This window comes from Zootoca vivipara, chromosome 15 (genome assembly GCF_963506605.1).
Source record: "Zootoca vivipara chromosome 15, rZooViv1.1, whole genome shotgun sequence".
NCBI lineage: Eukaryota > Metazoa > Chordata > Lepidosauria > Squamata > Lacertidae > Zootoca > Zootoca vivipara.
In genome coordinates, this window is record NC_083290.1 from 32,174,639 (window position 1) to 32,201,907 (window position 27,269).

At 45.7% G+C, this 27,269-nt stretch overlaps 1 protein-coding gene across 1 annotated transcript in view; it reads right to left on the minus strand.

Moving 5' to 3' along the window:
• Window positions 1-3,329: 3,329 nt before the first annotated feature.
• The window catches only part of DCPS (decapping enzyme, scavenger), a 62,450-nt gene continuing 38,510 nt past the window's right edge, over window positions 3,330-27,269 (minus strand). The window contains exons 4-6 of the mRNA XM_035139045.2: window positions 23,564-23,677; window positions 10,486-10,596; window positions 3,330-3,755 (exon numbers count right to left, since the gene is read on the minus strand). Coding sequence (XP_034994936.1) covers window positions 3,489-3,755; window positions 10,486-10,596; window positions 23,564-23,677 — 492 coding nt within the window. The 3' untranslated portion in view covers window positions 3,330-3,488. The remainder of the gene's footprint in view (window positions 3,756-10,485; window positions 10,597-23,563; window positions 23,678-27,269) is intronic.

Below are 27,269 nucleotides of genomic sequence, written 5' to 3' on the forward strand. Positions count from 1 at the left end.
TCTGACCCATTACCTATCCCTGCCCCCTATTTGGCCCCACCCCCACCCCAGGCAGGCCCCTACCTCCACTTGGCAATGTTGGGCCTTGTTGCTGCAAAAGGCCTGTTTTCAGTTGGTTGCTGTGGAATTTTGTGATGTCATCTGGTGGCGCAGCTCTTGAGGCAGCAGTGGGTGATCTGCCTTTCTATTGGATACTGCTGGAGTCTTCAGAGCTTCGGCTGGTGACGCCTAATTTGGGCGCCACTTTTTGTGTGTGTTTAATCATTATTTTAGGTATGAAAGGTTTGCTTTTGGGGGGGGGGGAAATTATGCCAGATCCCTCACTGATGGGCATGGAACGTTGTGGCCCAATTTGTTACATTACAGTTCAGCGGTTACGGAGAAAGGCTGTGACCTCTGCGCACGCAATGCCTACAATTTTATATATATAAGACATAAGAAGAGATTGCTGGATCAGATCAATGGCCCATCTAGTTCAGCATCCTGTTCTCACAGTGGCCAACTGGATGCCTGTGGGAAACCCACAAAGAGAACACAAGGGCACCCTCCCCTCCTGTGGTTTCCAGCAACTGATATTCAGAAACATTGCTGCGTCCAACTGTGGAGGAGAGCATAGGCATCATGCCTAGTGGCCACTGGTAGCCCTCTCCTCTATGAGTTCTCCGCCTTGACAGCAGGGATGGGAAATGTGTGGCCCTCCAGATGTTGTTGGAGTTCAACTCCCAGCAGGCATAGGCAACATAGTGTATGGTCAAGGATGATGGGAGTTGGAGTCCAACAACATCTGGAGGGCCACAGGTTAGCCACCCCTGGCCTACAGAAGGGAGATGGGCTTGCTGAGATGCTTGCAGGTAAACATGCAGAGAGGGTGGGGCGCTGTGCATATTTCTGCACCAACTCTATCAGCTGTTCTATGTAGGACAGTGATAATCAAGCTTACATGCTGTGTGTCCAAATGGATTTTTGCATGGCTGCCAAGTCTAGTCATAAGCTGGGAATTCTAGGAAAAAGGCAGCAGCTTGCTTCATCCTCCATTCTGCAGGCGTTGCCAATTACACACAGACAAAGAGAGATGTTGTTTCTTGTGGGGTTTTTAAAATATATATATATATTTAAAGCCAACCTCATGATTTCAAAAGTCCCAAGACCTGCATTTCTGAGTATCTGGACACCCTGAGTTTTACGTGCAAGTTCAAATCATCAGGCACACCCCACAGAACACTCTTAGCATCCCCCTTTGTTTTGTTCTTTTAACAAGCTGCTCCTTCAAGCTCCGTTTTGTATACACGTTTCACAATGGAAGAAAAGCTCATGATCCTCTCTGGGGCACTGCAAACTGCAGGTGCGCACAGGAGGAAGGTGGTGTCCTGATTTAATCAGGGTCATGGCATGGGGCAAATGTTTAAAGGCCCCACTCCCTCATGCTCTGCTCCCAATCCAGATTGAGCCCAACCCTACCAGCTGTGTAGTTTGTGAATGAATGAAAAATCAACGACACATAACCAAGCCTATGTGTAAACAATACGAATGTCACATCTAAACAGGTCTTCAGTCACTGTGCTAAGCATCTCATCTTTAGGAGTGTTATTGGATCATTTGCAGTGTTTCCCAAACTTGTGTCTCCAGATGTTTTTGGACTACAACTCCAATCATCCTTAGCTAGCTGGACCATTAGTCAGGGATTATGGGAATTGTAGCCCAGAAGCAGCTGGAGACACAAGTTTGGGAAACACTGATTTGGTGTATGTGTGAGAACCTTTGTCCCTCCAGATGTTGCTGAACTACTATTTCCATCATACCTGCTGGGATTGATCAGATCTGCAGTTCAGCAACATATGGAAGGCCAAAGGTCCTTCGCACTTGATTTTCTGGCTCTTAATGTAGAGGAAAGACAGCAGGAGTGCCTGTCCTTTGAGGAAGTTATTTACCCATTGCAGCTCTTTTTGAGTTGCAGTGATAAATCCAGAGCTGTGATGGGAAACCTCCTCTGAAGATGAGCAAGTTCAGCTGTGTGCCTCTGCACTGTAGGACCAAATGAATGATCTAACTGCACACAACAGAAATCATCGTGCACACCCTGCCACCCAGGAGAGGTTCACTGGAAGGAAGCAAGGCTGGAGCAGACAAGCATGTAGACAGGCATTGGGGCGGCTTCCACGGAGAATGGGAGCCTTTAATTATTTAATTAAGCACTTTATTTGTGGCCTGGAGTTGACAGACTCAGCAATGTTCTGCCGAAATCTGAGGCACCAGATGCTAACTTCTACTCCCCCCCCTCCACCTTTTGCCACACAACACATCCTGTTTCTTCTTCCCCTAGCAACAGGCAGTATCCCCACCCCACCCCCAGAAAACCGTATATAGTTCTGCCCTCAAAGCACTTCAGTGAGCATGCTCAGTTGTGACAGAACACTCTCTTTTTGGGGATGGAAAGCTAGGAAGGGCCAGGAGGCTGTGTTTGATTGGTTCCGGCCTCCCTCTTCAGATCTGTCCTTCTGGCATCCTTCTGGTGGAGGGGCAGGGTGCCCCCTCCCTAAATATTTTATCCAAGTTGGCGCCACTGCCATGTATGTTTACTTGGAAGTATGATTGTGTTCAGCAGGGCTTGCTCCCATTTTAAGTGTGTATATATAGGATTGCAGTTTTAAGGAATTTTAATTGTAGGAGGACCAGATTGCAATGTAATGATGCAGCATTTGGGATTAGGGGAGGAAGGAACACAATGTATACATGGAGATACTGTATACTGAATCAGACCCATGAACCACTGAGATCACTACTATACATCCCGACTGGTTGTAGCTCTCTAGGGCAGGGGTGGACAACCTTTTTGGCTCCCACGGGTCAACTTTGACAGGTGGGCGGGAAATTCCATCTGACAATCACATGGTGTCATTATGACATCTGGGTTTTCCTTAGTGTCTGACCGTCACCTGGCTGTCGGGTGCTTGGTAACCACAGCATAAGGGGTGTTGACAGCCCCATGCTTAGTACTTACTCTGGGAAGTCTAAGGACCAAAACATTGGCAGGATTTTAAAAAAAACTCTCACAATGTAGTGAGAACTATGGTAAAAACTGAGTTTTAAGAAAATATGGAGAATATAATACAATGTACTTGGAAAAGAATATCTTGGGAAACCATGGAGGGAAGTCCTGGGATTCAGAGAATCCTACGTGTAGAGCGTCTAAGATTTGAGTATGATAATTGTTAAAAGCAAAAATGCACACACACACACACAAAACATTAGGAGGACACCAGATTGGGGAGATGTGTTTTAACTAGGGGTGGCCAAAGCATGCTCCCAAAAGGAAAAAAAGGCAATGCATCTAGAACATACCCATTTATTGATGGGAAGGAAATGCTCCAACAGCAACACGAAATATAACCTCCAATCTTACAAAACCATAAACAAAATGTCTTAAAAAGGCAATATAAAGCGATCCCTATGAAACCTATGTACACTTAGTTCAACGGTCTTTTGAGAGTTTAGACGCGACCAGCTTCCTGGAATTTCTTCAGCAGGGGTTCGTCTGCCCGGAGGGCAAAGGTCAGGGTGCATTTCTGGTAGTACTGGGAGTCACGCTCCAGGTGGTCTATCACATCCGAGAGGAGGTGGGCTCGCTCCACGGAGCATCCAGGAGCGTCGTAGCTGAGGGCGGTGAAATGCACATGAAGGTGGTAGTAGGAGGGCTGGTAGTGCAGGTAAACTCGCAGCTGAGCCCCACCAATGCCAAAGCGCTTCACTATGGCTTCCTGGAGGGAGGGGGAAAAAATGCTTGAAACCAGCAAGAGCCAACCTTTTCTGCAACTGCACCACAAATCATGCCAAGATTATGAGATGTTCGCCTGCATTTCATACACCAGTCCAAATACTTTTTAAAGTGGCCATTACATCAGCACAAAACAGAAGAGTAAAAAGTGGTCTCAGTAAAGACTCTGGCCCCAGGAGTTAAAAGTCCAGGGCAAATGAAAGCAGACTCAGCTGGCACTTAGAGGACATCTAACTTTGGCCTTCGGCCACACCCACCACAGGTGTATGGCCTGCAGAAGCCACCCCTGGTGGATCACTTTGGCAGGAACAAGAGACAGAGCCTTTTTGGTGGTGGCCCCAGATGTAGAGAATGCTCTTCTTAGGATGGCGACCAGATGTTGGGGGGAACGCTCCCAGACATTGACGGACTCCAACTCCCACAATCCCTCACCATGGGCCACACTGGCTGGGGCTGCTGGGAGAGCCACAGGTCACATTTCCTTGATCTAGATCATTTCCCCTGATCTGATATTGTATGTGTAGGTTGCATTTTATGTGTGCGGAAGTTTCACAAACACAAACAAACTCACTCATTGTCTCCCTGATACTCAATAGCCGTACAAAGCAGAAAAACCCTGCAACAGACGTGTCACGTGGGGCTCCTTCTGTTCTGCTCATCTGTTTTAATTCTTATTTCCCTTTGGCTACCTCAATCACAAGGCCCACTGGGTTGAGACCATGGTGGGTGGAAAAGATGAATTGCTGGCATATTTCCCTAAACAGGGACCTTGCTTGGCTTTTATTGCGTTCCATTCCAACTTTTATCACACTGGAGGGTTTGGCGAGTTACAGGCTCCAATTACCGGAAAGTGTAATCAAAGCGATAAACAGCCGCACTGAACTTGTCAGATCCCCTTCAGAAATACCAGGGCTCTTATTTTGCTTGAGAATGCAGTGAGCCTTGGCCCAGTCTCAGACTTCATCTCCTGGGAACTGTGTTGCAAGTCTAGTCTGAATTCTTCCAGGGGGGTAAATATGGGGGGTGGGAGGAGAATAACTACCCACATTGGTTTTAGTTCCCTGACCCTAACTATGCATTTTACTTGAAAGTAAATCCTATCAAATTCAAGAAGGGAATCGATTCACACCACTTGACCCCCCAAAAAGAGGTTTGAGGCAGCACAATGGGGCAAGGAACACAAATAGCTCAGTGCATAGCCAAGGCCATCAAGCAAAAACCATTTTTGTCTGCCTCCAAGCGGAGGCAGCGTATGTCAGCTGACCCCTATGAAAACTCAATTTGAAGCTATTTTAGGGAGGGAAAGTGAGAGAAAAGCAGTGCATTCCAAAATAAACACTCCATGGACAATCTCATTGGTTCTGGGAGGGGCAAACTCTGTTCTAGCTGAGGATCCCAATTCCAGCTTATTCCCCAGAATGAACCAGAGAGGAACTGCGTCGTTTTCGCTCTACAGCCTGATAACCCTGAGCACCGTCTTCTTCTTCCCCAGCCACTCTGGGCGGCTCCAAATCAAATGTTAAAAATACAATACAACATTAAACATTAAACACTTCCCTAAACAGGGCTGCCTTCAGATGTCTTCTAAACGTCAGATAATTGTTTATTTTCTAGACATCTGATGGGAGGGCGTTCCACAGGGCGGGCGCCACTACCAAGAAGGCCCTCTGCCTGGTTCCCTGTAACCTCACTTCCTGCAGTGAGCGAGCCACCAGAAGGCCCTTGGCACTGGATCTCAGTGTTTGGGCTGAACGATGGGGGTGGAGACGCTCCTTCATGTAGTGTTCTGTAAAGTAAAAACCTTTTTTTTTTTGAGGGGTTTGTGCGTCATTAAACCATCACCTTGTGAGAAAACCTATATATGTAAAGTATGTATAAATAAAACCTTGGCTTTACAGTGAGATGATAGGAACAGACATGTAAAGGAGGCAGTTTTATGCACACAGGGATCACAGGAAATAGCCTGGGGCGGGACACAAAGGTGCTGTCAAACACGCCAACAGAGCAGAAAAATACAGTAATGGTGTGACTTAAGGCTACAACCCTCTGCTTGCTTGCAGCCAATACTTCCCACATTTACATATAAATTATTTTGTTTGGCACATACCCTTTATGCCCCATAGATTACTGTAATTTATGTGTAAAAGCGGAAAGGAGTGGCTGAAAGTCTCCAGCACACAAACGACTGTGGGGAAGGAAGGAGGCAGAGAGGAGTTTGCACGTCTGGTACTTAGCCAGGTAAGTCTCTGGAAGGAAGCCTGTCTTTTATGTAAAGAACTCTCCTATGTACAAATCCTCTCCCAGCATGACAGTCTAGGGCAGGCATGTCCAACAGGTAGATCATGATCTACCGGTAGATCACTAGACATCTGCAGTAGATCACTGGTAGATCATTGGCTCCCCCCAAAGAAGCTGAACAACTGTGGCTCCCCTAAGAAAAGCTCAAAATTTTACCTCCTCCTTGAAAAAACTCAACAAATTTGGCTAGAAACCACCCCCCCAAGGGGGGTAGACCACTGCCAGTTTTTAACTCTGTGAGTAGATCACAGTCTCTTGGGAGTTGGCCACCCCTGGCTAGGGTAACTGCTATCAGGAAAGATAATCCCTTGAATGGGACATCAGTTCTCTGACTTGCTTTGGAGATTTTCCTCTAAGGCAACAACCTACAGGAAACTGATCATGTTGCTCTATTCCTGGGATGCGTAACCTGCCCTGTTGACGTTTCAACTTTGCATAGAAATGTTGTAAAGTAGAGCTCTTGCATCTCTTAGTATTTTGGTCCCACGCTCCACCCCAGCATACACAGCGAGAACTCTTGTTCAGATGGAACTCTGCTCATATCCTGAGACTATGTGTGCTTTTTGGCTTTCCCCTGAACAATGATAGTTTCAAAAAACCCCACAAAACCTGAGGAAATCAGGATAGCTCAAGCTAAGTATTTGTGGGAGGAGGGTATTTTCCTGTCTCAGCCAATATGCATAATGGAGTGCCCCCAGAATTAGTCCCCAGAATGTAAGTAAGTACGTCCATGCCCTTTTTCAGATATTAATTAACTCTAAGAACATTATAATCTAGCAGGCACCTTTCCCAGAAATTGTATTAAGCCTGGGGTACCTCAGTCAGCTGGCTGGGAGCTCAGATTGTTCCGAGGACTCTTGTGACCAAGCTACCACTGTATGGTGGGAAAGTTTCATTGATACGGCTGTAACAACTCTGTGCTTGATTTAACACAGTTGTCATTTGCACCCAGCGTTGTCCTCAACAAGATCCCCTTCTATGTCTGACCCCAAATCCATCAGGAAGTCGCTTTCCTTTAAAGGGGCATTTCTCTGAACCCACTGTGTCCAGCCTTTCCCCACTGAGGCTCTTTCAAGCTCCACATCTCTGTCCAATTTAGCTTTGCAGAACACTCAAGAGGCTGCTCTACGCTACTCTGTTCCAAGATTCTCTGACCCTGTGGATTACTGCCAGAGGTCTGTCTTCAGATTTAGTTGGATCCCTACCCTTGCCTCCTCTCCTAGGTCTCTCTGTGATGTTTGTTGTTTCTCTGGAGCCAGTGAGGACCCTTGGGGGAAGCACAAACCAACAATGTCCCAAAAAGAAACTTTCTTCTATACTGAAACTACGTAAGTGAAATTCCAAGGAACCCAGAGTGGATCTGGATGTGGCTGAAAGAAGCAAAGATGCTGGCATGAAGGAAGCCTGACAGCTTGTTGAATTTCATGGCAGGAAGCAGAAGCAGATTGATCTGGCTCTGTTTAACTCCACTATCACCCAAATCAACAATTTAGCCATTGTTAGGACCCAGTCATAGGTGATGGAGAGAAAAAATGTGGAAAATGGAATAAAGGCTACTTTTTGGTTGCACTGGTTCCAAGTTGCTACCTGTCATTTATACAAAGGCAGCCCCCTCCCACACTGGATAGAATATTTAAAAGACAAGTGAAAAGCTCATACAATTTTCAGCTGTGTGCCTCTACTATAACTGGCCGAACAGGAAGCTAAGCAGGAAGAAGGAATTAGAGAGGTTTTCCCACTTGTACACAGGACAAGAAGGGGATGGATACATATTAAAGCTTCCATTTTTGTTCCCACAGATCACTTCAAAGTATTTTAGAAACAAGTCTACAAATGCAACCTAGAGAAGGTAGACATTGAAAGTAGTACAGTTGCAAGTAGGAAAAACGTATCTTATTCCGTCTTCCTGTTCAGCTATGTGCCAGAATCCCTGGGATTTTATTGGTACTTTGGAGCACCTTGTGGTCAGGTTCGAAGGAGGGAGCAGGTCTCAATCAGGGTCTCCAGTAAACCATCTTCAGCTCCTTGCTTCCTGCACCACCAGTGCCATAGCCCCTTCTGTTCCAGCCTGAGCACTGTCAGCTGACCTCACAGGCCAAGGGGGACAACATACTTGTGGCTGATTGATTCAGAAGAGCACAATGCACCTACCAACCCTTGCTGGACATCTTCTATATTCACAGAAATAACCAGAAGACCTTATCAATGATATGCAGCTAAAATACACCATTAGCTAGGAAAAACCTCTAGGTTTCTAAAGCGATTTAGTGATGCACGTGTCATTTCCAAAGCACAGATGAAAGCTGGGTGAACAAGAGGGTGGATTTCTTGCACCTTTAATACTGTAGTTGTACGCAAGAGAGAATTAAAATTAAAGAGGCAGGAACTCAGTCCTGCTTTTCACCTGCCCACCCTACACACTAGGTGGGCAGAGAAGGGATAGTTTTTTTGCAAAACAGATTTATGCAGCTCAGTTCTATATCCATGTTTCCTTCAATGCAAGCCCCAGAGCTTGCTCCTGAGTTCAATGTGCACAGGATTGCCGTCTCTCCCAGCCTTTAAGCCAATTATTCCAGAATTTCCATGTGGGTGCCAGCTGCTTGGCACGGTGCCACTCAATTCTGAAGAGTTCTGCGCAACATCTGGCCCCAGAGAGACACATTTCATTTTGTCAGTTTTGTCTGGCAACAGGCAATTCATCACTAGGGAAAAATAATTGTCCCCAGAAGACTAAGAAGTGGTGGCAGAGAGAAAGGAAATGGGGAGGCGGCAGAGGGGGGAGGGCAGACCATAGACAGGAGAACCGGTAGATCCATACCATGGTGTAGAAACTGCTGGGTCTGAAATATTCAAAATAAATTGTGACGAGTAAGCATGAATTCTTCTGGATTGCCAGCTGAGATGCTGACATGGGCCAATGCCTCAAAAAATTCACAGGAAATGAGTAAGCAACTAAAGAGGAACAGAGGGCCTTTCAGATGCCACCCCCCCAACCCCCAAATTTCCTCTTGCTTCTGGTGCCAGTAAAGTTGATGTGCGTATCACACATGTATGCTGGGGGATGGGGATATGCTATAATCCTTTTCACAACCTTTGGCCCCAAATGCGGGTGGTGGTAAGATATGCTTTCTAGCCCCAAAGAGGGAGCCCCAAATAGTCTTTCAAAAGCAAAACCTTAAAGAAAAGTTCAAGGTTAGCACTGTTGTGAAGGGTGGAGAAAAGATGTAATGAAGAAAGCTGTGCTGTACCAAGTCAGATTTTATTGGTCCATCTAAGCTCAATGCTGTCTACATGAACTGGAAGCGGCTTTCCAGAGTACAAGGCAAAGGGCTCTCCCATCCTTATCTAGAGTCTCCTGCGTTCAAACAAAGTGCTCAACCACTGAGTTGGACCCTTCCCCAACTAGCATGCAGGTATTCACTACCTGTGTGTTTGTGGTTACTTACGTTGCGTGCAATTAGATCATTCATTTGGTCCTACAATGGAGAGACACAACACCACCTGCTTGTCTTCAGAGGAGGTTTCCTATCACAGCTCTGGATTCATCACTGCAGTGGGGAACCTCCTCCGAGAGCAGATCTTGCTGATCATCTCTGCATTTGGAGCCACTAAATCAGGTAGGGGAAAATTTTGGTCCCCTGGATGTTGCTGAACTACAACCCCCACCATTCATGGCCATTGAGTCTACTTGCTGGGGCTGATGGGAGTTGTAGTTCAGCAACATCTGGAAGGGCAATGGCTCCTCACACCTGGTCTACATGAATTCCTCTTCTTCTTGAATACCCCCGTGTGCTCAAGCAGTACAGTGGTGACTTAAATGGCCTTTAAAAGTAGCATAATACAAACATTTTTTTCAAGCTGTAGTAGGGGTCCAGTATCATACTAATGATGTGTGGAAAGCAGGACTTTGTCACCACGACACTATCATCTTAATTGCCTCCAAGGTGGGCAGCTTCAGTTGCAGCTCTCTGTTTAACAGCAGTGTGGTCCACAGCTATGAGCTCCATGCCACAAAATACTGTTTCTTCCTGCTGTTTTTTCTTTCTTTCTACATCAGGCCACTGTTAAATGCATAGCAGTAGGCTAGGGTCCCCCCTCTTTCATTTCCTTTATCTCCTTCATCAGTTGGCAACTCTATTATCCATTAATTTTGGGGGAGCAGAGATTGCAGTTCCCCACAATGAAACAGATTTGGTAATTGGAGGGAAAAACACCCTGTTACTAAAATGTGACCTTCAGGAATGGCACCTGGATTGCCACAACTGCCTGCTTATTTCGTATAGAAGTGCAAAGGTGTGAGAGAGAAAGAGAAAGCAAGCAGATAGTCAACAACGAACGAGGGAGCTGGTGTGAGCTCCGCTAACGCAGAACCAGGAAAGGGGGGGGGTCAATTAAAAAGAGATGAGGAGGCTCACCTTCCCTTCTTGTGAGATGTTCCTCAGCAAAGGCAGGTGCTCAGCAGTAAGATCCCTGAGTGACTTGATTCCCCGGCAGTGGCAGATAGCAATTAAGTATAAATCGTGTACCTGTAGAGACAGAATAGACGACAGAGCTTAAGATACACTGAGAAAAGATTATTAACTTCTGCCAAAGCAAATCATGAATTCCAGGCACCCAAATAAAGATGCAAGGCAGAGGCCACCTACCTTTTCGGACCCACAAACATATTTACCATCCAGAGCACGTTTATTGGAAACCACACAGCAACTGCAACCAAGCACACACTTTCACCTAGAAGTAGCCAATATGGTGCCTTCCAGATGTTGAGGAATACACCTCCCACCAGCCTCAGCTAGTATGGCCTCTAGCCATGCATGGTGGGAGCATAGCTGTCAAGTTCTCCCTTTTTTAAAGGGGAATTCCCTTATGCTGAATAGGCTTCCTCGCGAGAAAAGGGAAAACTTGACAGCTATGGATGGGAGTTGCAGTCCATAGCATCTGGACAGTTACCTCTGCTGTAACCTATTCTATTGGCTACATGAGAACGCCTCTTTCAAGCCTACCCCAAAACACTCTGGGTGCCAAGGAAGGCCTCGGTGGCAGGGAAGGCCCAGCTGACCGTACCCCTTGGAAGGCTCAGCATTAGTAAGAAAGGGTCCTTTGGCAGCATCATAGCTGCCAAGTTTTCCCTTTTCTCACGAGGAAGCCTATTCAGCATAAGGGAATTTCCCTTAAAAAAAGGGATAACTTGGCAGCTATGGGCAGCATGTTCCCCTTCACCTGAATGGGATGAAGACACCCTGAAGGCAGGGTCAATGACAGCTAAGACAGTGGCTCCCAATGAGTGATAGTTGGCTGTTGAATGCATGCATAAGTGTCTGCATGCAGACATACATTAAACACTCGCAGCAGCAATAATAGAAACTACCTTGTTAGGAAGACAGACTGGTTTTCTAGACACACGGGGTTGTATCAAATGTTAGTCATACAAAGACGCACTGAAGTTAACGGACATGACTAATTTAGGTCCATTAATTTTAATGGGTCTATATTGAATAGAACTTAAGCAGAACCCACTAACCCAGCAGGCTAGCAGAAGCCGGTCCAGGGGCTCCTGCTAGTGCAATGGGGCTTCCCCTGCTCTCCCCCAAATCTGCTCTGGAGGGTCAGGAGAACCCGCAGAACAGTGGATGGGGGAAGAAGGAAAGGAGGATTATTCTGTCCGGCAAGCAGAAATAAAAAGTGCCATGCTGAATTCCTACCATTATGTTTTTTTAATGGATCAGCACTTAATTCTGTAATACCATAGCAGTTTTACCATAGGATCTGCTGTTTGCGCTAAACAGGCCTCGGCGGATTGCGGAGGTTTCCCTTGGTGGCATTTGCAATAAAAGTTGGAGAGGCATCTTTGGGGTTGTGTGAGTTGCAGCAGGTGGCATGAGCGAACATCCCTTTTCCTGGGTAACGCTGCCTTCCTGGACGATAAAGGCAGAGCTTGTTCCCCAGGTATTTTCCAGCAAGATCTCCAACATTCTGAGAGAGCAAATGCGGAAAGTGAAACATTTGATATCTTCTGAGATTGCAATACTGAAACTCTGCGATGGGCTCCAATCACTAGGGTGCTTTAAATAACTCTTCTCAATAATGAATGGATCGTTTGACAATGTCAACTTTGTCAGAAACGTTGCTTAAGAGCATATTTTGGCTAGACTTCCAGCATTTCCCTGAATACGTTCAGGAATGAATGTTAAAACATCTGGATATAAAAGTTGTTTAACTTCCAAAGGAATGCTGCACATCACCGTGGCCCACTCAAGGTGCACAAAAGTTGCTACAAGAAAACCGATTACAATAATTAGAGTGAGGTGGTGCTGACAGCACATGTAATTTGCCTAGCTGGGGTAAGCTTTCTTAGCATTTTTCATTGTCCGGTTCAGGTTTCTAACCTCTAGGCATGTGGGAAGTAGGTTTGGTTGAGAGCATTCTTCAATCACTTAGCTTGGAAAGGCTTCCAACTCATCCTCCTCTGTTGCAATTTTGATATCTTGCATGGTTTTGATTGGTTTTATGACCTTTTATTGAATTTTACCAGGTTGTTTTTTTTAAAAAAAACTGTTGTCCTCTGCTTTGGGGGACTGCCCCGTAAGCTTCACCCCTCATTGACCCTGCTTCCCCCCCCCCCCAAGGTTTTTGGCTGGTTGGAATGTGTGTAGAAGCTAACCAACTTATCAAGGTACATATTTACATATTTTGCTCTGCCTACTTTCCCCTCTGCCGACCCCCCACCATGTCGTATAACCCCCCCATAAAGGAATGAGAAAAAAACCCTACTTCTGCAACAACACAAAATATAGTTGAAACATTTCCCATCATGTCAGAGAATGGGCGACCCAACATCTGGGCTGAAATACCAACTTCACTTTGGACCCCAATATGGTGGCATTGGGAAGAAGGCCACCTTTCAGATTATGTTTCCCCACTTTTAAATTGAAAGCATTAAAAGAAAGGCTTGGAAATCCCGGGCTAAGCAAGCATACAATGAGATGATGCTCTGTATCCAGATAATCTGAAATTCTGTGTTGGGAAAGCTGAATCCTACAACCTGTACCTTAGCTGCCAAGTATCCCGTTTTTCACAGGAAACCCTCGGATTTTAATCCGTTTCCTGCTGTTCTCCCGAATGGAGAAAAATCTCAGAAATCCCCCGGATTTCCTACCTGCCAGGGAGCCTCCATTTTGGGTGCTGCTTTGCCCATGTGTGGGCACCCGAAATAGGGTAGAGCGGCACTGGAAGTTGCTTCTACACAACTTCCGGTGCCGCGACGCCGCTAATCCCACATTTTTCAGCAGGAGACTTGGCAGGTATGACCTGTACACATTATGCAAATTATGTCTTTCTTTCTAGTGTATAGTTGTTAATTGGGCGTAACTTATTCTGATTTGGCTAGTCATGGAGCAAGGGGGAAGGCAATGAAACCATACCCTCAACCATTAGCTATCTTATTCAGCTTTCCTCTCCAGCTTCTCCGATTTCAGCAGGATTGTGCTCCCTCCAATCAATCTTTCTGTCAAGTCTCAGAATCAATAATAGATTATTCAGAAAGCCTGGAGGCACCCTCGTGAAAGGGTTTGTTGACCATGCCATACAGTACCTACTCAGGGGCATAACTTGAGATAAGTGTCAGAGTGTGCGTGTGCAGAGGAGGACTGTCTATGGAGTTCCTTGGAGGAAAAATGGAATATAAATGTAATAATAATAATAATAATAATAATAATAAACATTCCAGTGATCTACATCGCACAGGCAGCCTCCATGAGTAGGGGAAACTCCCTGCTTCAGATAGCTGCCCTCCAGCTTGCAGAGGACCAAGGGGATGGGACTGGGTGGGGGGAAAGCTATCCCACTTCTCTATGCAGTCCCCTCCCCAAATATATGTGAAATTCCCAAATCAGAGTAACTCCTGCAGAGGGCTTAAGAAAGTGGGGTCGGGCACACACCTGTAAACCAGCTGGGAGGTTTCTTTTTTAAGCAAAAAGGCCTTATGGTGGGTGGCTGGAGGAGACAAATGGCTAAGCCTCCTGGGAACTACCGGTATTAGGCAATGCAGAGGCAGAGGAGCATGACTGGAAAGTTAAACCATAGAAATTGGATGTATACATAACACAGGTATAGAAATCAAACACTAAAGCACTTGATGTGCAGCCAAGTAGGCATATAAGCTCTACGTACAATGGCCACACTCTGAATGTTAATCTATGAAGAAGTGTGCATGCACACGAAAGCTCATACCAATGACAAACTTAGTTGGTCTCTAAGGTGCTACTGGAAGGAATTTTTTTATTTTATATAATTCGCAGTGGGTTTTGAGCAGGGGCAGATTAAGACTTTTAGAAAAGGGGGAGGAAGGACGAGACACATAGATATAACAAGGGCAAAGAGAGCCATCCAGTTTCCTGGCTCACACACCAAGAATCTATATTTGGATATTCCCAGGGAAAGAGCCGTCCAAATAATCCAATGGAAAAATCCAAGTTTCTAATGTAACTGAGATAGTATACCTCTCTCTCTCTCTCTCCCAAAAATCTCAAAATGGAGCATAAATATATTCCCAAAACGGCACCATGAGGATTGTGCATGCTCAGTAGGTACAGAATGCTGTTGACTGTTGGAAGGGGTGGGAGGAAAACAGGGACTGGGGCTGCCAGGGAGAACAGAATGCAGCAGCTTGAACCAGGAACAGAAGTATATGACATGGCAACTTTTTGTTGTTGTCGTTATTCTTAAACGCAACTACCGAAAATTTTCTTAGTGCTATAGAGATATTAAAATATATCTGTACAGTGCTCCTACAATCCTTGCTTGCGGTTCACAATCTAACAAACATGATACAAAAGGGGAAAAGGCAAGGGGAAGGAAGAGAAAAACAAGCATTGAAGTCTCTGGTCCTTCGCTGGAGGACGGATAGGGACAGGTTGCCCTCCTTCTGACCACAATACTTTTCCTGGGGGGCAGGAGGTGGCGTAATGGCTGCAGATGACATAATGTGCAATGCTAAAGGCCTCATGCAGCTTGAGGGGGTTGGGAGCTAACTGTGAAAACTACCCAAGGGGTGTGTTATTTGCTGTGTTTCACAAAAACAAATAAACCATGTGTAGTCCAAATTTCATGTGCCGAAGTCTTCTAGCACTGAAAGAAGATTTCTACATTTGAGGCCATCAATGTGATCCAGCAGAAAGTATGCAGGATCTGGGAGCTCTTCTTTCAAATGTGGGTCTCCCCAGGATTTCAGGAGTTCCCCCATTCTGATCCCCACTGTCCTCAGTCCCACCCCCACCCCCAATTTCTGCACTGTAGTTGTAAAATCATGACATCCCTCCTATAACAAATGGGATAACAAAATCCTGTTAACTGGTCTGAACCCAAGGGGAAAAGGGGGGTATTCTTACCTGTAAGCACCCAGAGTGGCTGAGGAAACTCAGCCAGATCGGTAGGGTATAAATAATAAAATTATTATTATCATTATCATTATTATTATTAAACTAAAGTAAATAACTATTTTTAAAACCACCCAAATGCAATTGCTCTTTGGGTTATTTCTTTTAAAAAAACCCCAAATCAGATAAAAATGAGGAATGCGGTCTCTATCCAAAGTGTTAGAAACTTACATGAAAGAGAAGTGGAACTTCCAGCTGTTGCTCAAGCACTTGCTCAATTCCTAGAAGCGCTTGCAACTAAAAATACCTCTCACCCTTTCAAGTCTGGAACTGGCAACAATCCAAGGTGAGATTTGGAGCTCTGACCGGATGCTGCTCTGCACTGGAATCAGGGTAACAATTAGTCATGCTGAGAGAGCAATGAACCAGCAGCTAAGTCTGAGGAGTGTGAGAGACGACCCTTTGCAGAGTTCAGATTGGTCAAGTTCCAGCCAGAATAAAATTATATATTGGCCCCAGATTGGGTCCACAAAGAAGGGCAGTTTACAGCTACTGCGAATGCTGTTTATTTCACCCTGGTAGGTCCTCAATGAGCCTTCAAAAAGCTTTACAGAGCAATCCAATTCCCACCTTGCACCATAGCTGCCAAGTTTTCCCTTTTCTCACGAGGAAGCCTATTCAGCATAAGGGAAAATCCCTGTAAAAAAGGGATAACTTGGCAACTATGCCTTGCACAGGGCTGGGGTGGAGGTGGTCCTCCCTTCACTGGCGGAGGAAGAGGAGTGCTGGGGGAGTGCACCGCCCCCAGCAGCACAATCCCAGCAGGGTGCCATCGTGCCCCCCCCAACTGCTCTCCACACACACACCCCAGTGCCGGAGCATAAAGCTCCGCCACTGCCTCCCTTCAGCTCTCTGGCCTGAGCTGGCTTCCCACTGGCTGCCACAGTGGCCACGGCCACCATGAATGACGAGGCTGTGGCATTGGCTCCTTCCACTACTCCACAAAACCTTGGCAGTGGAAGTTCTGATTATGCCCTGAATCTGATTGGTCTCCCGTTCTCCCTTCCCCACTGCATGGCGATCCCCTTGTTCGCTTCCTAAAAAGTAAAGGGACCCCTGTTAGGTCCAGTCGTGGACGACTCTGGGGTTCCGGCACTCATCTCACTTTACTGGCCGAGGGAGCGGGCGTACAGCTTCTGGGTCATGTGGCCAGCATGACTAAGCCGCTTCTGGCAAACCAGAGCAGTGCACGGAAACGCCGTTTACCTTCCTGCTGGAGTGGTACCTATTTATCTACTTGCACTTTGACGTGCTTTCGAACTACTAGGTTGGCAGGAACAGTGACTGAGCAATGGGAGCTCACCCCATCTCAGGGATTCAAACTGCTGACCTTCTGATCGGCAAGCCCTAGGCTCTGTGGTCTAACCCACAGCACCACCCGCACCCCTTTGTCCTCTTCCTAGTCGGAAACAAATCACAATTTACTGTTTTGCCTGACCAGCCATTTTGCCTGGTTTGAGAAAGCAGAGCCCACCGTTTCAAACTAGCTTATGATGGTTCGCATGCGCTCTACAAACCAGGTTTGGAAACTGCAATCAAACCCTGGTTTCCAAGGCAAGCACAAACCATAGTTCACTGGCTGATATGACACAAAACTATACTATTTGCTTCAAGCTAAGTGTAAGCCAGTCACAGGGAAGGGGCACCTAGGAGATGCTGCGATCCATGGCCCTATTGGGAATAGGCCAAAATGGAAGAACCAGTTAAGAGCAAGATAGCTTAAAGTACAGAAACTTCAGCTATTTATTGAATTTAGGCTCTTTGTACAGATCCAATCTCACAGTCCATTCCCTGGGCAAAACAGGCTCCATTTCCCCCTGAGAGCAATAGCAAGCTCTCCCCAAACCTTTCTCCAGGCTGGGGTCTTCTCCAGTAAAATCAGCTGTAGATTCCAGGAATTCAGTCTTGTCCCAGTAAGATGGACAGTTCTGTGAAAGGAATCACCCCAGCTTGTGAGATCTGTGGTACCCCAATAGTCTATTTCCCAGAGCTATACTACTTAGGGATCAATTGGTTCAGTGGATCTCTTGTTGGCTTTTCCTTGGGAGATCCTAGGTCACACCTAGTGACCCTGCCCCAGGTTTTTCTCTGAAGAAAGCTGGGGTGATAGGGGGAGATTCTTATCAGAGGCCCCCAAAACTCCTTGCAGCTTCAGTGGTGTCAAGAAATGACACCCTCGGGGCTCTGCTCCTCATCCCTCCTCCAGCACTCAAAAACATCCATAGCTGCCAAGTTATCCCTTTTTTAAAGGGATTTTCCCTTATGCTGAATAGGCTTCCTCGCGAGAAAAGGGAAAACTTGGCAGCTATGAAAACATCTGCCTCTGGGCTATTTAAATCCAATGGCTTTTCATCAGTCCAAGGTGAAAGCTACTGTTCCCGGTCCCTCCCATCTCTTGACTGAGCTGCTGCTCACTCCTACAAAGGTGGATTGGGGACTTCTTAAAGGGGCAGTCATGGTTGATGCCAGTCTGCCTGAGATGATCTCCTATGATGGTCTACTACAGGCATCCCCAAACTTCGGCCCTCCAGATGTTTTGGACTACAATTCCCATCAACCCTGACCACTGGTCCTCTTAGCTAGGGGATCATGGCAGTTGTAGGCCAAAACATCTGGAGGGCTGCAGTTTTGGGGTGCCTGGTCTACTAGGAAAGAAGAGAGGGGTGTCTGTGCATGAGGGGATGAGAGGAAGAGAGTGAACAAGCTCAAAGCTCCTTGAAGGCTCATCCTTGTAGTCTGAACCAGCAATGCATGAGCAATGACTGCTGAAATCCAGATCAGTAGCTGAAATGGATTTTCATGGTGGGGCTTTGGCTTCCTCCTACATCAATGTCCCTCTAGTGAAAGGTAGCAAGCCTTACGACCACATTACAACTATCAAAAATTAGGAAATGTTAGCTCCAACCTTAAAAACTGCCAGTGTTTAAAACTAATAAAACTGCTAAATATTACTAAAAAGATCCAGGGAAAAGAAAGAAAGAAAGAAAGAAAGAAAGAAAGAAAGAAAGAAAGAAAGAAAGAAAGAAAGAAAGAAAGAAAGAAAGAAAGAAAGAAACAAACGTCTGGCGCCAAAAAGATTGCAAAGAAGGCATCGGGTGACCTTAATTGGGGAACAGCATTCCATAGGCTGCATCTGGGGCGATTGACCATAATTTATACAAGTCACAGAACTGATCTTTTCCTGGTACAGAATGCTGCTGGATTTTTTTCTTAGCACAAAGTACACACATCCCTGAGCACAAGCTGTTCCTTACTCTGGGCAGAGTTCAGTAAGTACTCCAGCTGAATCTCCGCCACACATCCTTCCCATTTTAGCTTCAGAATCTGCTGTTGGCCCAAGCCCACACTAATGGCATGGCTTGGACATTGGACCATTGGCCGCCTGCATCCTGCCATGGCAGAACTGGCCGCTTTGGTTGCCCTTCAGGCCCCTGGATGGAATAAATCTCCTTTTTCTGTAGTACAACTATTAATTTGATTGACGTGGACTAATCCCCTGGGATCCCACCTCAACACACGGGCTGGATGAGATGTCTTCTAATTCCACCCGGCAACATCTGTTGCTTTGTTTAGCAAGCAGCTCCCGTGAAAACAGCTTGTAGAGATCGCTTGACAGTTCAAATAACATCAGCTCCAAGGTTACTCTTCTTTTATTGAGGTCACAGGTCCTCTGAAGAATTTCAATTGTCAAGGCACACACACACACACACTTATTGCTGCCCTCCAACAATTAAAGGCCTGCAATAAAGTCCCCTGCCTTTCCCAATTACGCCCCCCACCCACCCGGGGAAAACTCCCCAGTGGAGTATGTTTCGAAACCCTACTGTATTAGGCTTGCTTTTGAAATTCTTCTGGATCCTCCCCTGTCAACTGGAAGCTCAGAAAGCCATGGGAGCAAGGTGCGCCTTCCCCCAGCTCCAGATGATTTGTCAGTTCCTGCCCCTTTCGGAGAAAAATGACTTAGCCACGTACTCCATGCACTAGTAACTCCCAGACTGGATTACTGCAATGCGTTCTGAATACTGATCACTGACTGTAATAAAGAGATTGACTGCAATGTGCTCTATGTGGGGCTGCGCCATGGGCTGTTCGCATCAGGAGGATGCAGGTGGAGGGTTTGCCAAACATCCAGGGAAGGGCTCCAGTGGGATGTGGAAGCCTGACAATGAATATCCAGGATGTATATCCTTCAACCTCCTCCCTTGCCTCATCCCACCTCCTTCTCAGCTGTCAAAGTCTCTCTCTGACACTTCCATGGTGCCTGTCACGCCACCTACCCTGGTGGCATCAGACACTAGTTGTAGCCCTGCCTCTCCGGGGATATTTTGCTGGCACCATCTGCCTCCCTAGGGAAGAGACAACTTTCCCATTACCTAGATCCAAGAAGCGCCAAAGGTGGCAAGAACAGATGGCTCTGTCTATTAGGCATAGAAGGAGATTGCAGAAATGCTTGCTGTTGCTGCACTATGTTGAGCCTGCCCCATTCCTATATATAGGATACCAAGAGGGTGTGCCAGTGTTGGATCAACATCTAAAGCTTTGAGTTTTGGATCACCTGCTTTTGTTGCAGCTGTAGGTAGGGTTCATTATGTGCATTGCCTCAAGTGCCGCATGCCAGCGATTTGCATATGCATTGCAGCAATATAAACATGGAAGCCTTTTGAAAGAATTCTTGTTCTTCAGCAACTGGGAGCCAGGACAGGCTGCCCTTTGAAGATGACTTGGAAACTTCAACTGGTCCGAAAGGCATCAGCCAGATTACTGGTTGGGGTTCCACTTGGAAGTCACATAACCCCTGTTTCAAAGCAGTTACATTGGTCACCAGTTCGTTTCCAGCCCCATTTTGAGGAGCTCATGCTAGAGTTTTAAACCCCAAATGACTTAGAGAGACCATGTCCTTCCCTACAGACCCTCCTGGGTGTTAAGGTCAGCAATGGGGGAGCCCTCTTGGTAGTTCCACCCCCCTCAGAAACTTGTGGTGTGCTTGCCCAGGAGAGGCCATTCTCTGTGGCAGTCCTAAGTTTTGGAATTCCCTCCCCGCAGAGCTGTATCTGGCACCTTTATTGTACGGATTTCATTGTATGCTGAAGGCACACCTCTTTACCCTGACCTTTTGACACTTGATAAATATGTTTTTAGGAGCCACTCTACTTGTGATTGCAATTCATTTTAAACTGTCTCTAATGTTGTATTTTAAATTGTTGTGAGCTGATGTGAGGGACTGGCTGGACGATGAGGAGTGGTGGGGAAGTCTCAGAAGGGAAAGGCTCTGAGCCAGGAAAGTGGTGGTGGTGGGACACTGAGGACAGGTCAGAGGAGGAAGGAGGGGGCAACAGGCAAGCAGCATGCTTGAATGAGAGAGCAAGGAGAGGCAGAAAGCACTGCAGATGCAAGACAGGCAGCTGAAAAGGAAGTGGGGGCTGAGACTGCAACAGATTCACAGGAGCCTGCCGGTCCTACTGTATTCAGCTCCCCATCCTCCCTTGTCTCCAAGGGCACAGAGGGCTTTGCATGTAGCACAGCAAAGAGCACAGAGAATAGAGAGGGCCACTCCCTGATGGAGTTTAAGACTGCTGGGAAAACAGCTGAATGGGTAGGAGATTTAGGGAGGCACAGATCATCAGTTCGGGCAACTGCTTTACTGGAGCCAATCCTGCCCGTAGCTTTCTCCGTTTGTATTCTGTTTCCTTGAATGAAGAATCAATTTGCCTGCTCTCTGAGTCTCCGTGCTGACCTGCATCTGAACCAGCCCTGACACCCACCTTGGGACCTTCTGGAGAAGGGCGTGTAATAAATCTAACAACAGCAACAATTTGTTGCATGATCGGTACCCGGATTTGAGGCTATCCTGGGCAAGCAGCCATCCAGTGCCTACCTCCAAGGTTTACAGGGGGGGGGGAATGGGAGGGTAGAAGGTTATGGGCAGCAGTGCTGAAAACCCTTAGTCCAGTGCTGTATTTATCTACACAGGCTGGTAGTGGCTCTCCAGGGCTGCAGAAATGAAGTTTCTCCCTGTCCTAATTGAAGATGCAGGGCATTGAACCAAGGACCATCTGCTTGCAATGGCAGCTGCTCTACCGCTGAGCTACACCCCTTCCCCAGAAGCTGCAGAAGTCGCCGCCCTCATTTTCTACATTGTCCCGGAACCTCATCCTAATGTAGTGTGTGTTGGGGCTGGGACTGGAGAGGTAGCCAGTAAATAAGGTATGGCAGCAGTCACCACCTGATACAGGGGTTTTTTGTTCATTTTTTTCCAGTGCCAGCCCAATTTTAAAAATGGCAAGGGCTGGGAGAAGTCAGCATCAAACACAGTGGCCTCCTGAAACCCCTGGGAGCTTTCCACGTGGATCTTTCCACTTGTGCAGCTGACAGCACTTTGCCAGACTGAGGCCACAGTGCCTGCTTTCTTATGGACCAGCCTCTTTTCCAGGGCTTAACCTGCAATGCCCATTATGTTGACATGATCCAGCAAGAAAGTAATTAAGAATTAGTGGCACAACCTCAGCACCATGTTGGGAAAAAGGTTATTACTTAATGCCATTTTGGATGTATGGCATTTTGGTTCCCCAGAAGTAAAACATTTTCATTCTGATGATTGTGGAAATCTAGTCTCCACTGTTTAGGAAGTAGAAAGGGGGTGGAGGAGGAGAGAGAGGAATTTCTGTTCCACACAGGCAGGCAGCACTCATTATAAAAGGCACATTTAGAACAAATTGAAATAATGAATCAAAAATACAGGTACAATTTCCCTGTGTCTCTTGCTACTCACAAAAGCCTTTCAAACCCAATTTAAAAAGCAGCAGCAGGTGTGTGTAAAAATAATAGTTAGAGGCAGGAAAATCCAAAGGTGACGTACAATCACTGTTAGCAAAAAAAACCCTCTCAGCGGACCAAAATGATTTTGATGGAGAAGGAGCATAAAGGAGATGATCTCTATGATATAAAAGACCCAAGCTTATGACTGCTTGTTTGTTGAGAGTGCAACGGTGCCAATTGGTCATGGTGAACTTCTCTAATCGAGAAGACCAAGTTATGCTTTTAGAAACAGGCAACCTTTTTTTCTGGTAGTACAGCTGTTTATAGGGCACCTGTCCTTCTATATAATACCTTAAGGCAGAGTGAAAAGCTCTCAGGCATTATCAGGAATGGAATGATTAATTTGGTCAATTAAAAGCATTGCTGCAAATCCAAGCAAGCACTTTATGAAAATGAGGCTTTGGCAAGCCAAACATTAACAGAAATTGTAAGAGATAAAATAAAAACAATATTTCTGTTAGATCTGTCAGGATCCTAAGAATGTTACCATATGGAGCTTAAATGGGCATCTATACGGATGACCACTTCCTAAACTTAGTAACAGTCAAATTTCGTTGGTTTTTTTTTACTGGAAGTTGGATGCATTACACAACAAAAAGAAAATGCAGCATATCTGGTACTGCATGCTGCTCTATATAAAGGAGGTTTTTCCGCAATTAAACAGGCAGCTATAAACAGGTATTTTCAGAAGTCTCATTCTACAGATGGCAAAGCATTGTTCCAAAAGAGCAGGGGAAAGGGAGTAGAGCTTCAAGTCAGGACTCGTGCAATGTCCTCAAGAGATTGAAGGGTAGAGTAAGCACAATGAATGCAAAACCGCATGTCCTCCAAAATTACACAGATCATCAGCAGGGAGACTCATTGAATTCCTAGGATCCCTGTTCTCCTATCAAGGACAAGCACACCCCACGAGTCCATTTCTCACTGTTGAAATCCCCTCTACCTACTGTACCCTGAAGCAGCCTATCTCAAAGGGATTATAAAAGCAAAGAGCTGTTCTGTCCTTTTGGTTAAAAGAACCAGATAACCTGTTTACAGGCTTCACATAGGCATCTGTTTGGCCACTGTAAAAACAGGATGCTGGACTAGATGGGCTTCTGGCCTGATCCTGCAAGGCTCTGCTTTGGTTTCCTTTCAAGGTGTAGCTATAAAGGTGAAAATATCCATATTCTGGAATGTTATCTTCCACAATTAAAGATAGCAGCTGTCCCTTCAAAGAATAAAGAAAAAAATCTTAACTAACCTGCTTTTGATTCCACTTAAAATCTGGTATGAGAACAAACCCATGGGCAGGATCCGGGTTTTCGTAGATTATTTGATCAGTCTCAGCCTTCTTCTCCAGGATGTTGTATACCCACTAAGGGAAAAAGAAACACGGGAGGGGGGGACGACAAACCTTATAAATTGTCAACATCAAATAATGCATCTCTCTATCCCGGGCTATTTATTTATTAGATAGATAGATAGATAGATAGATAGATAGATAGATAGATAGATAGATAGATAGACGATAGATAGTTTTGCTCTCTCGCTTGTGGAAACCTCATTACAGGTATAAAAACTGCATTTGGATTCACAAAGGAGCCAAACGATTTAAAAGCTAATACAATTTGAGGTTAATTATCCACAAAACAATCAAATGTCATGTGTCAGGACCCTGGTCGACAGCTAAGGGGCAAGAGGGAATTACTGTTCAGGGAGGCTTTTAATGTTTAATAGATTATTGTGTTTTTATATTTTTATGTATCCCTCTGATGCCTTCAGTTTTATATGTTTATCTTTGTATTGAGAAATGTTTTTTTGTTTCTGACTATCGGTCGAATAAAGTATATTGATTGATTGATTATTGTGTTTTATTTTTCTGTTGGAAGCCGCCCAGAGTGGCTGGGGAAGCCCGGCCAGATGGGTGGGGTATAAATAATAATGATAATAATAATAATAATAATAATAATAATAATAATAATAATAACTCTCTTCATGTGCCATCATTGCTCTCTTGGACAGATGAATTAGTGGGGAGGATGTATTTGCCTCCCTCCAAAGGGTTATGCATCTGCTGTCTCTGAAAGCAGAACCCCCACACTGAATAGATTCTTAAGACAGCAAGTTTCTGAAGCACAATTGCAGCAGTCCTGTGCAAGAGAGTTTGGAAAGGGATTATCCTTGAAATTGACTTTGCTGCAAGAGAACTGCTTAAGTGCAGTGTGTGGGGAGGAATAAGAGATCGTTTTGTGAAATAAAATAGTAATGACCAGGGGCTTTGTGCCAGTCATAACCCTGGGATGAAATTGAAGACTCTTGAGTCAGAAGGGGAATTGCAGGAGGCTGGTTTAAAGAGAGAGGATTCCAAGAAGGGAGAGGTGGGACTTTTGTCTGCTAACAACTAGCACCTGGATCACAGACTAGGCAGGCATAAGGGTCACCTTGTCATAGTCTTGCTTCCCACTATGGTGGCAGGTGCTACTGTATTTCCATTTAAATGGCTGTGATATGGAACTATCTTTGGAACAGCACTTTATGTAAAAATATTGTTCGATATACAGTAGACCCACGACTTACACACATTTAACTTGTGTGCATCCAGCTTTATGCACTTGGCATAACAGCAACAGCAACAACAGCAACAGCAATAGCAACAACAACAGCAACATTTGAAAGGGGATGGGCATCTGGGGAAAAAGCCTTTGGGAATCCCACCTGCCATTGCACCTAATGTGTTTTTCGACTACTGTATATACAATTTTGGCTTTAGATGTTACCCCTGGAACGTAACTGCACTGCCCCCCCCCCAAAGTTGCGGGTCTAGTGTATTTACTCAATGCCTACTTTATAAAAGATCTCCGTGGAAAATATTTGCCGGGTTTATTTGCAAGAAGAGCTCTGTTACACCTAGTGCTTTCCCCCCCCTTTCTGCCTGATAATGAAAACTAAGATACTTTGCATGTTTCTTTATTTGCCCTCTTAGACAGGAAAGTAATAACTAAATTTGTAGCTCAACTCTTGAGTTTTTTTTGCTTTCTGTTGCCATGGCTTATAGCTAAACAAATAAAAGCTATTGCTTACCTACCTGCATATTTAAAGGAAAGAAATTGTTTCTAAACGTCATCTCTACATATAAATTAGGACATGCAAATTTTATGCATATCTGTGCCCTCTTTCGCCCTGTTTTTTGGTGACGAACCACCGGCCACCCGAACTAAACTTGTAGTATGTGAACTGTTTTTGCATCTGCCCCCTAATGAGAAACACACACGGAGGCTGCTCTGTTCCTGGGACTTAAAACAGTAATGTGAGGAACAGGCCTTGAAGGGGGGGGGAGTGCACAGAGCCCAATGTCTGAGCAGCCTGATGTCACTTCCTTCCAGTGTCAGCACTCGCCTGTCTCTCTGTGGGAGGCTGTTTCCTGCTGAGAATTAGCATCAGTAAACACTGTAAGAATCGCCACAAGTATAGTTGCAAAAAAATCCCAACAAAAATAATAAGGGAAACAATGTTTGAGAGCACATTTGGTGACTGCGAAACCAACTCCATTACAGACTTTTGCAGCAGCAAATAATTAGAAACATATCACAACAGTGATGCTGCATTTAGCCATGGGGAGAATGTAAGCAAGAGAGAGGGAAATATGTTTTCCCCCCCTTCCACATTTTCCTAGCAATAAAATACTCAAGTTCGTCTGCAAGAAAATGCAGTATCTCTATGAGAGAAGGTCGGAGAAGGGAGGGTGGATCTCGATCCTCTGAATTAAACAAGCAATAATTGCACATTTATTATGATAAAGATTTTTCTGCAAAGGTCTTTAGAAGATACTTGCAGGGCTAGAATTACAAAGTGGCGGAAGAGTGGGGAGGCAGCAGTAGCCATCAAAAATCACAATGGAAGAGGGCTAGGTGTCTGGAAAGATGAAAGAACCCTCATTATAATTAGCCTAAAATGTGCCTTTCTTCATCAAAACTCTGTGCAAATAATAACTAATTAATTAATCATGCACCACAGCGGTGTGGCATTTCTGAAACAATTATGCTCCCCCTGGCGCAATCAGCAAGCGCTTCTCCCATAAGAGCCACCTGCCTTATTCCTGTAAAACTCAAATGTTTGTGTCCTTTTAGTCTTTAAGGAGAAAGGGAAGAAAACTTATCAGAGTATGGAGGCGCTAACTGATCCCACACACAGCCTCCCCACTAATCCCTCACCCTGCCCTGTCCTGGAGGGAAAAACAACAACCCACAAATCTTTACAATCTAAGAAACTTGTTGCAGAAGGAACAACGAATGGAGAAATAAAGAAAAACAAGTGAATTCAGGCACCAGCTTATGACTGTTGTAATGAATGGGGATCTAGGAAAACATTGTCGCAGGGTGGGTTTGTGCAGAATTACAGCCAGCCAGCTACACTCCCTTTCAGGATACTCAATTTCAGCCCCTCTTCCCAAGGGCTTTCTGTTTCCCCTCCCTGTCAGCCAGCATTCTGTGGTTCTTGAACATGCTCACCTGACTGCGGTTGCACACGCACACACACACACACACACACACACACACACACACACACCCTTGCACATGCTGATACCTGCCTCTTGGGTGCAGATGGCGACATCTTGGCTTTGCAAGGATCCACACTCGGTGGATGGGTTTATGAACAGGTAGAACAACCAATGAGGGACACATTTCTGAGACAGGAGGAGCCACTGGAGTGGGCTGTGCTTTCTCCCCTGCCCAGTAGCTGTCAGTGGTGCTGTGTTGACCTCGCTGCAGGTTATCAGGAGGAAGAGGTGGAGACAGAAACGAGGTGCAAATGCACAAGCAGAGCCAATCCAATGCTCCTGATCTCTCCTCCTCCTTGCCCATCCCCTTCCCGATAAACCACAGTGATGCAAGTGATAGGAGGTCAAGGAAGTGCTGCCACTCTGCTGACTGCTACTGCTAAAGACAAGTGGAATATTTGCTGTTGGT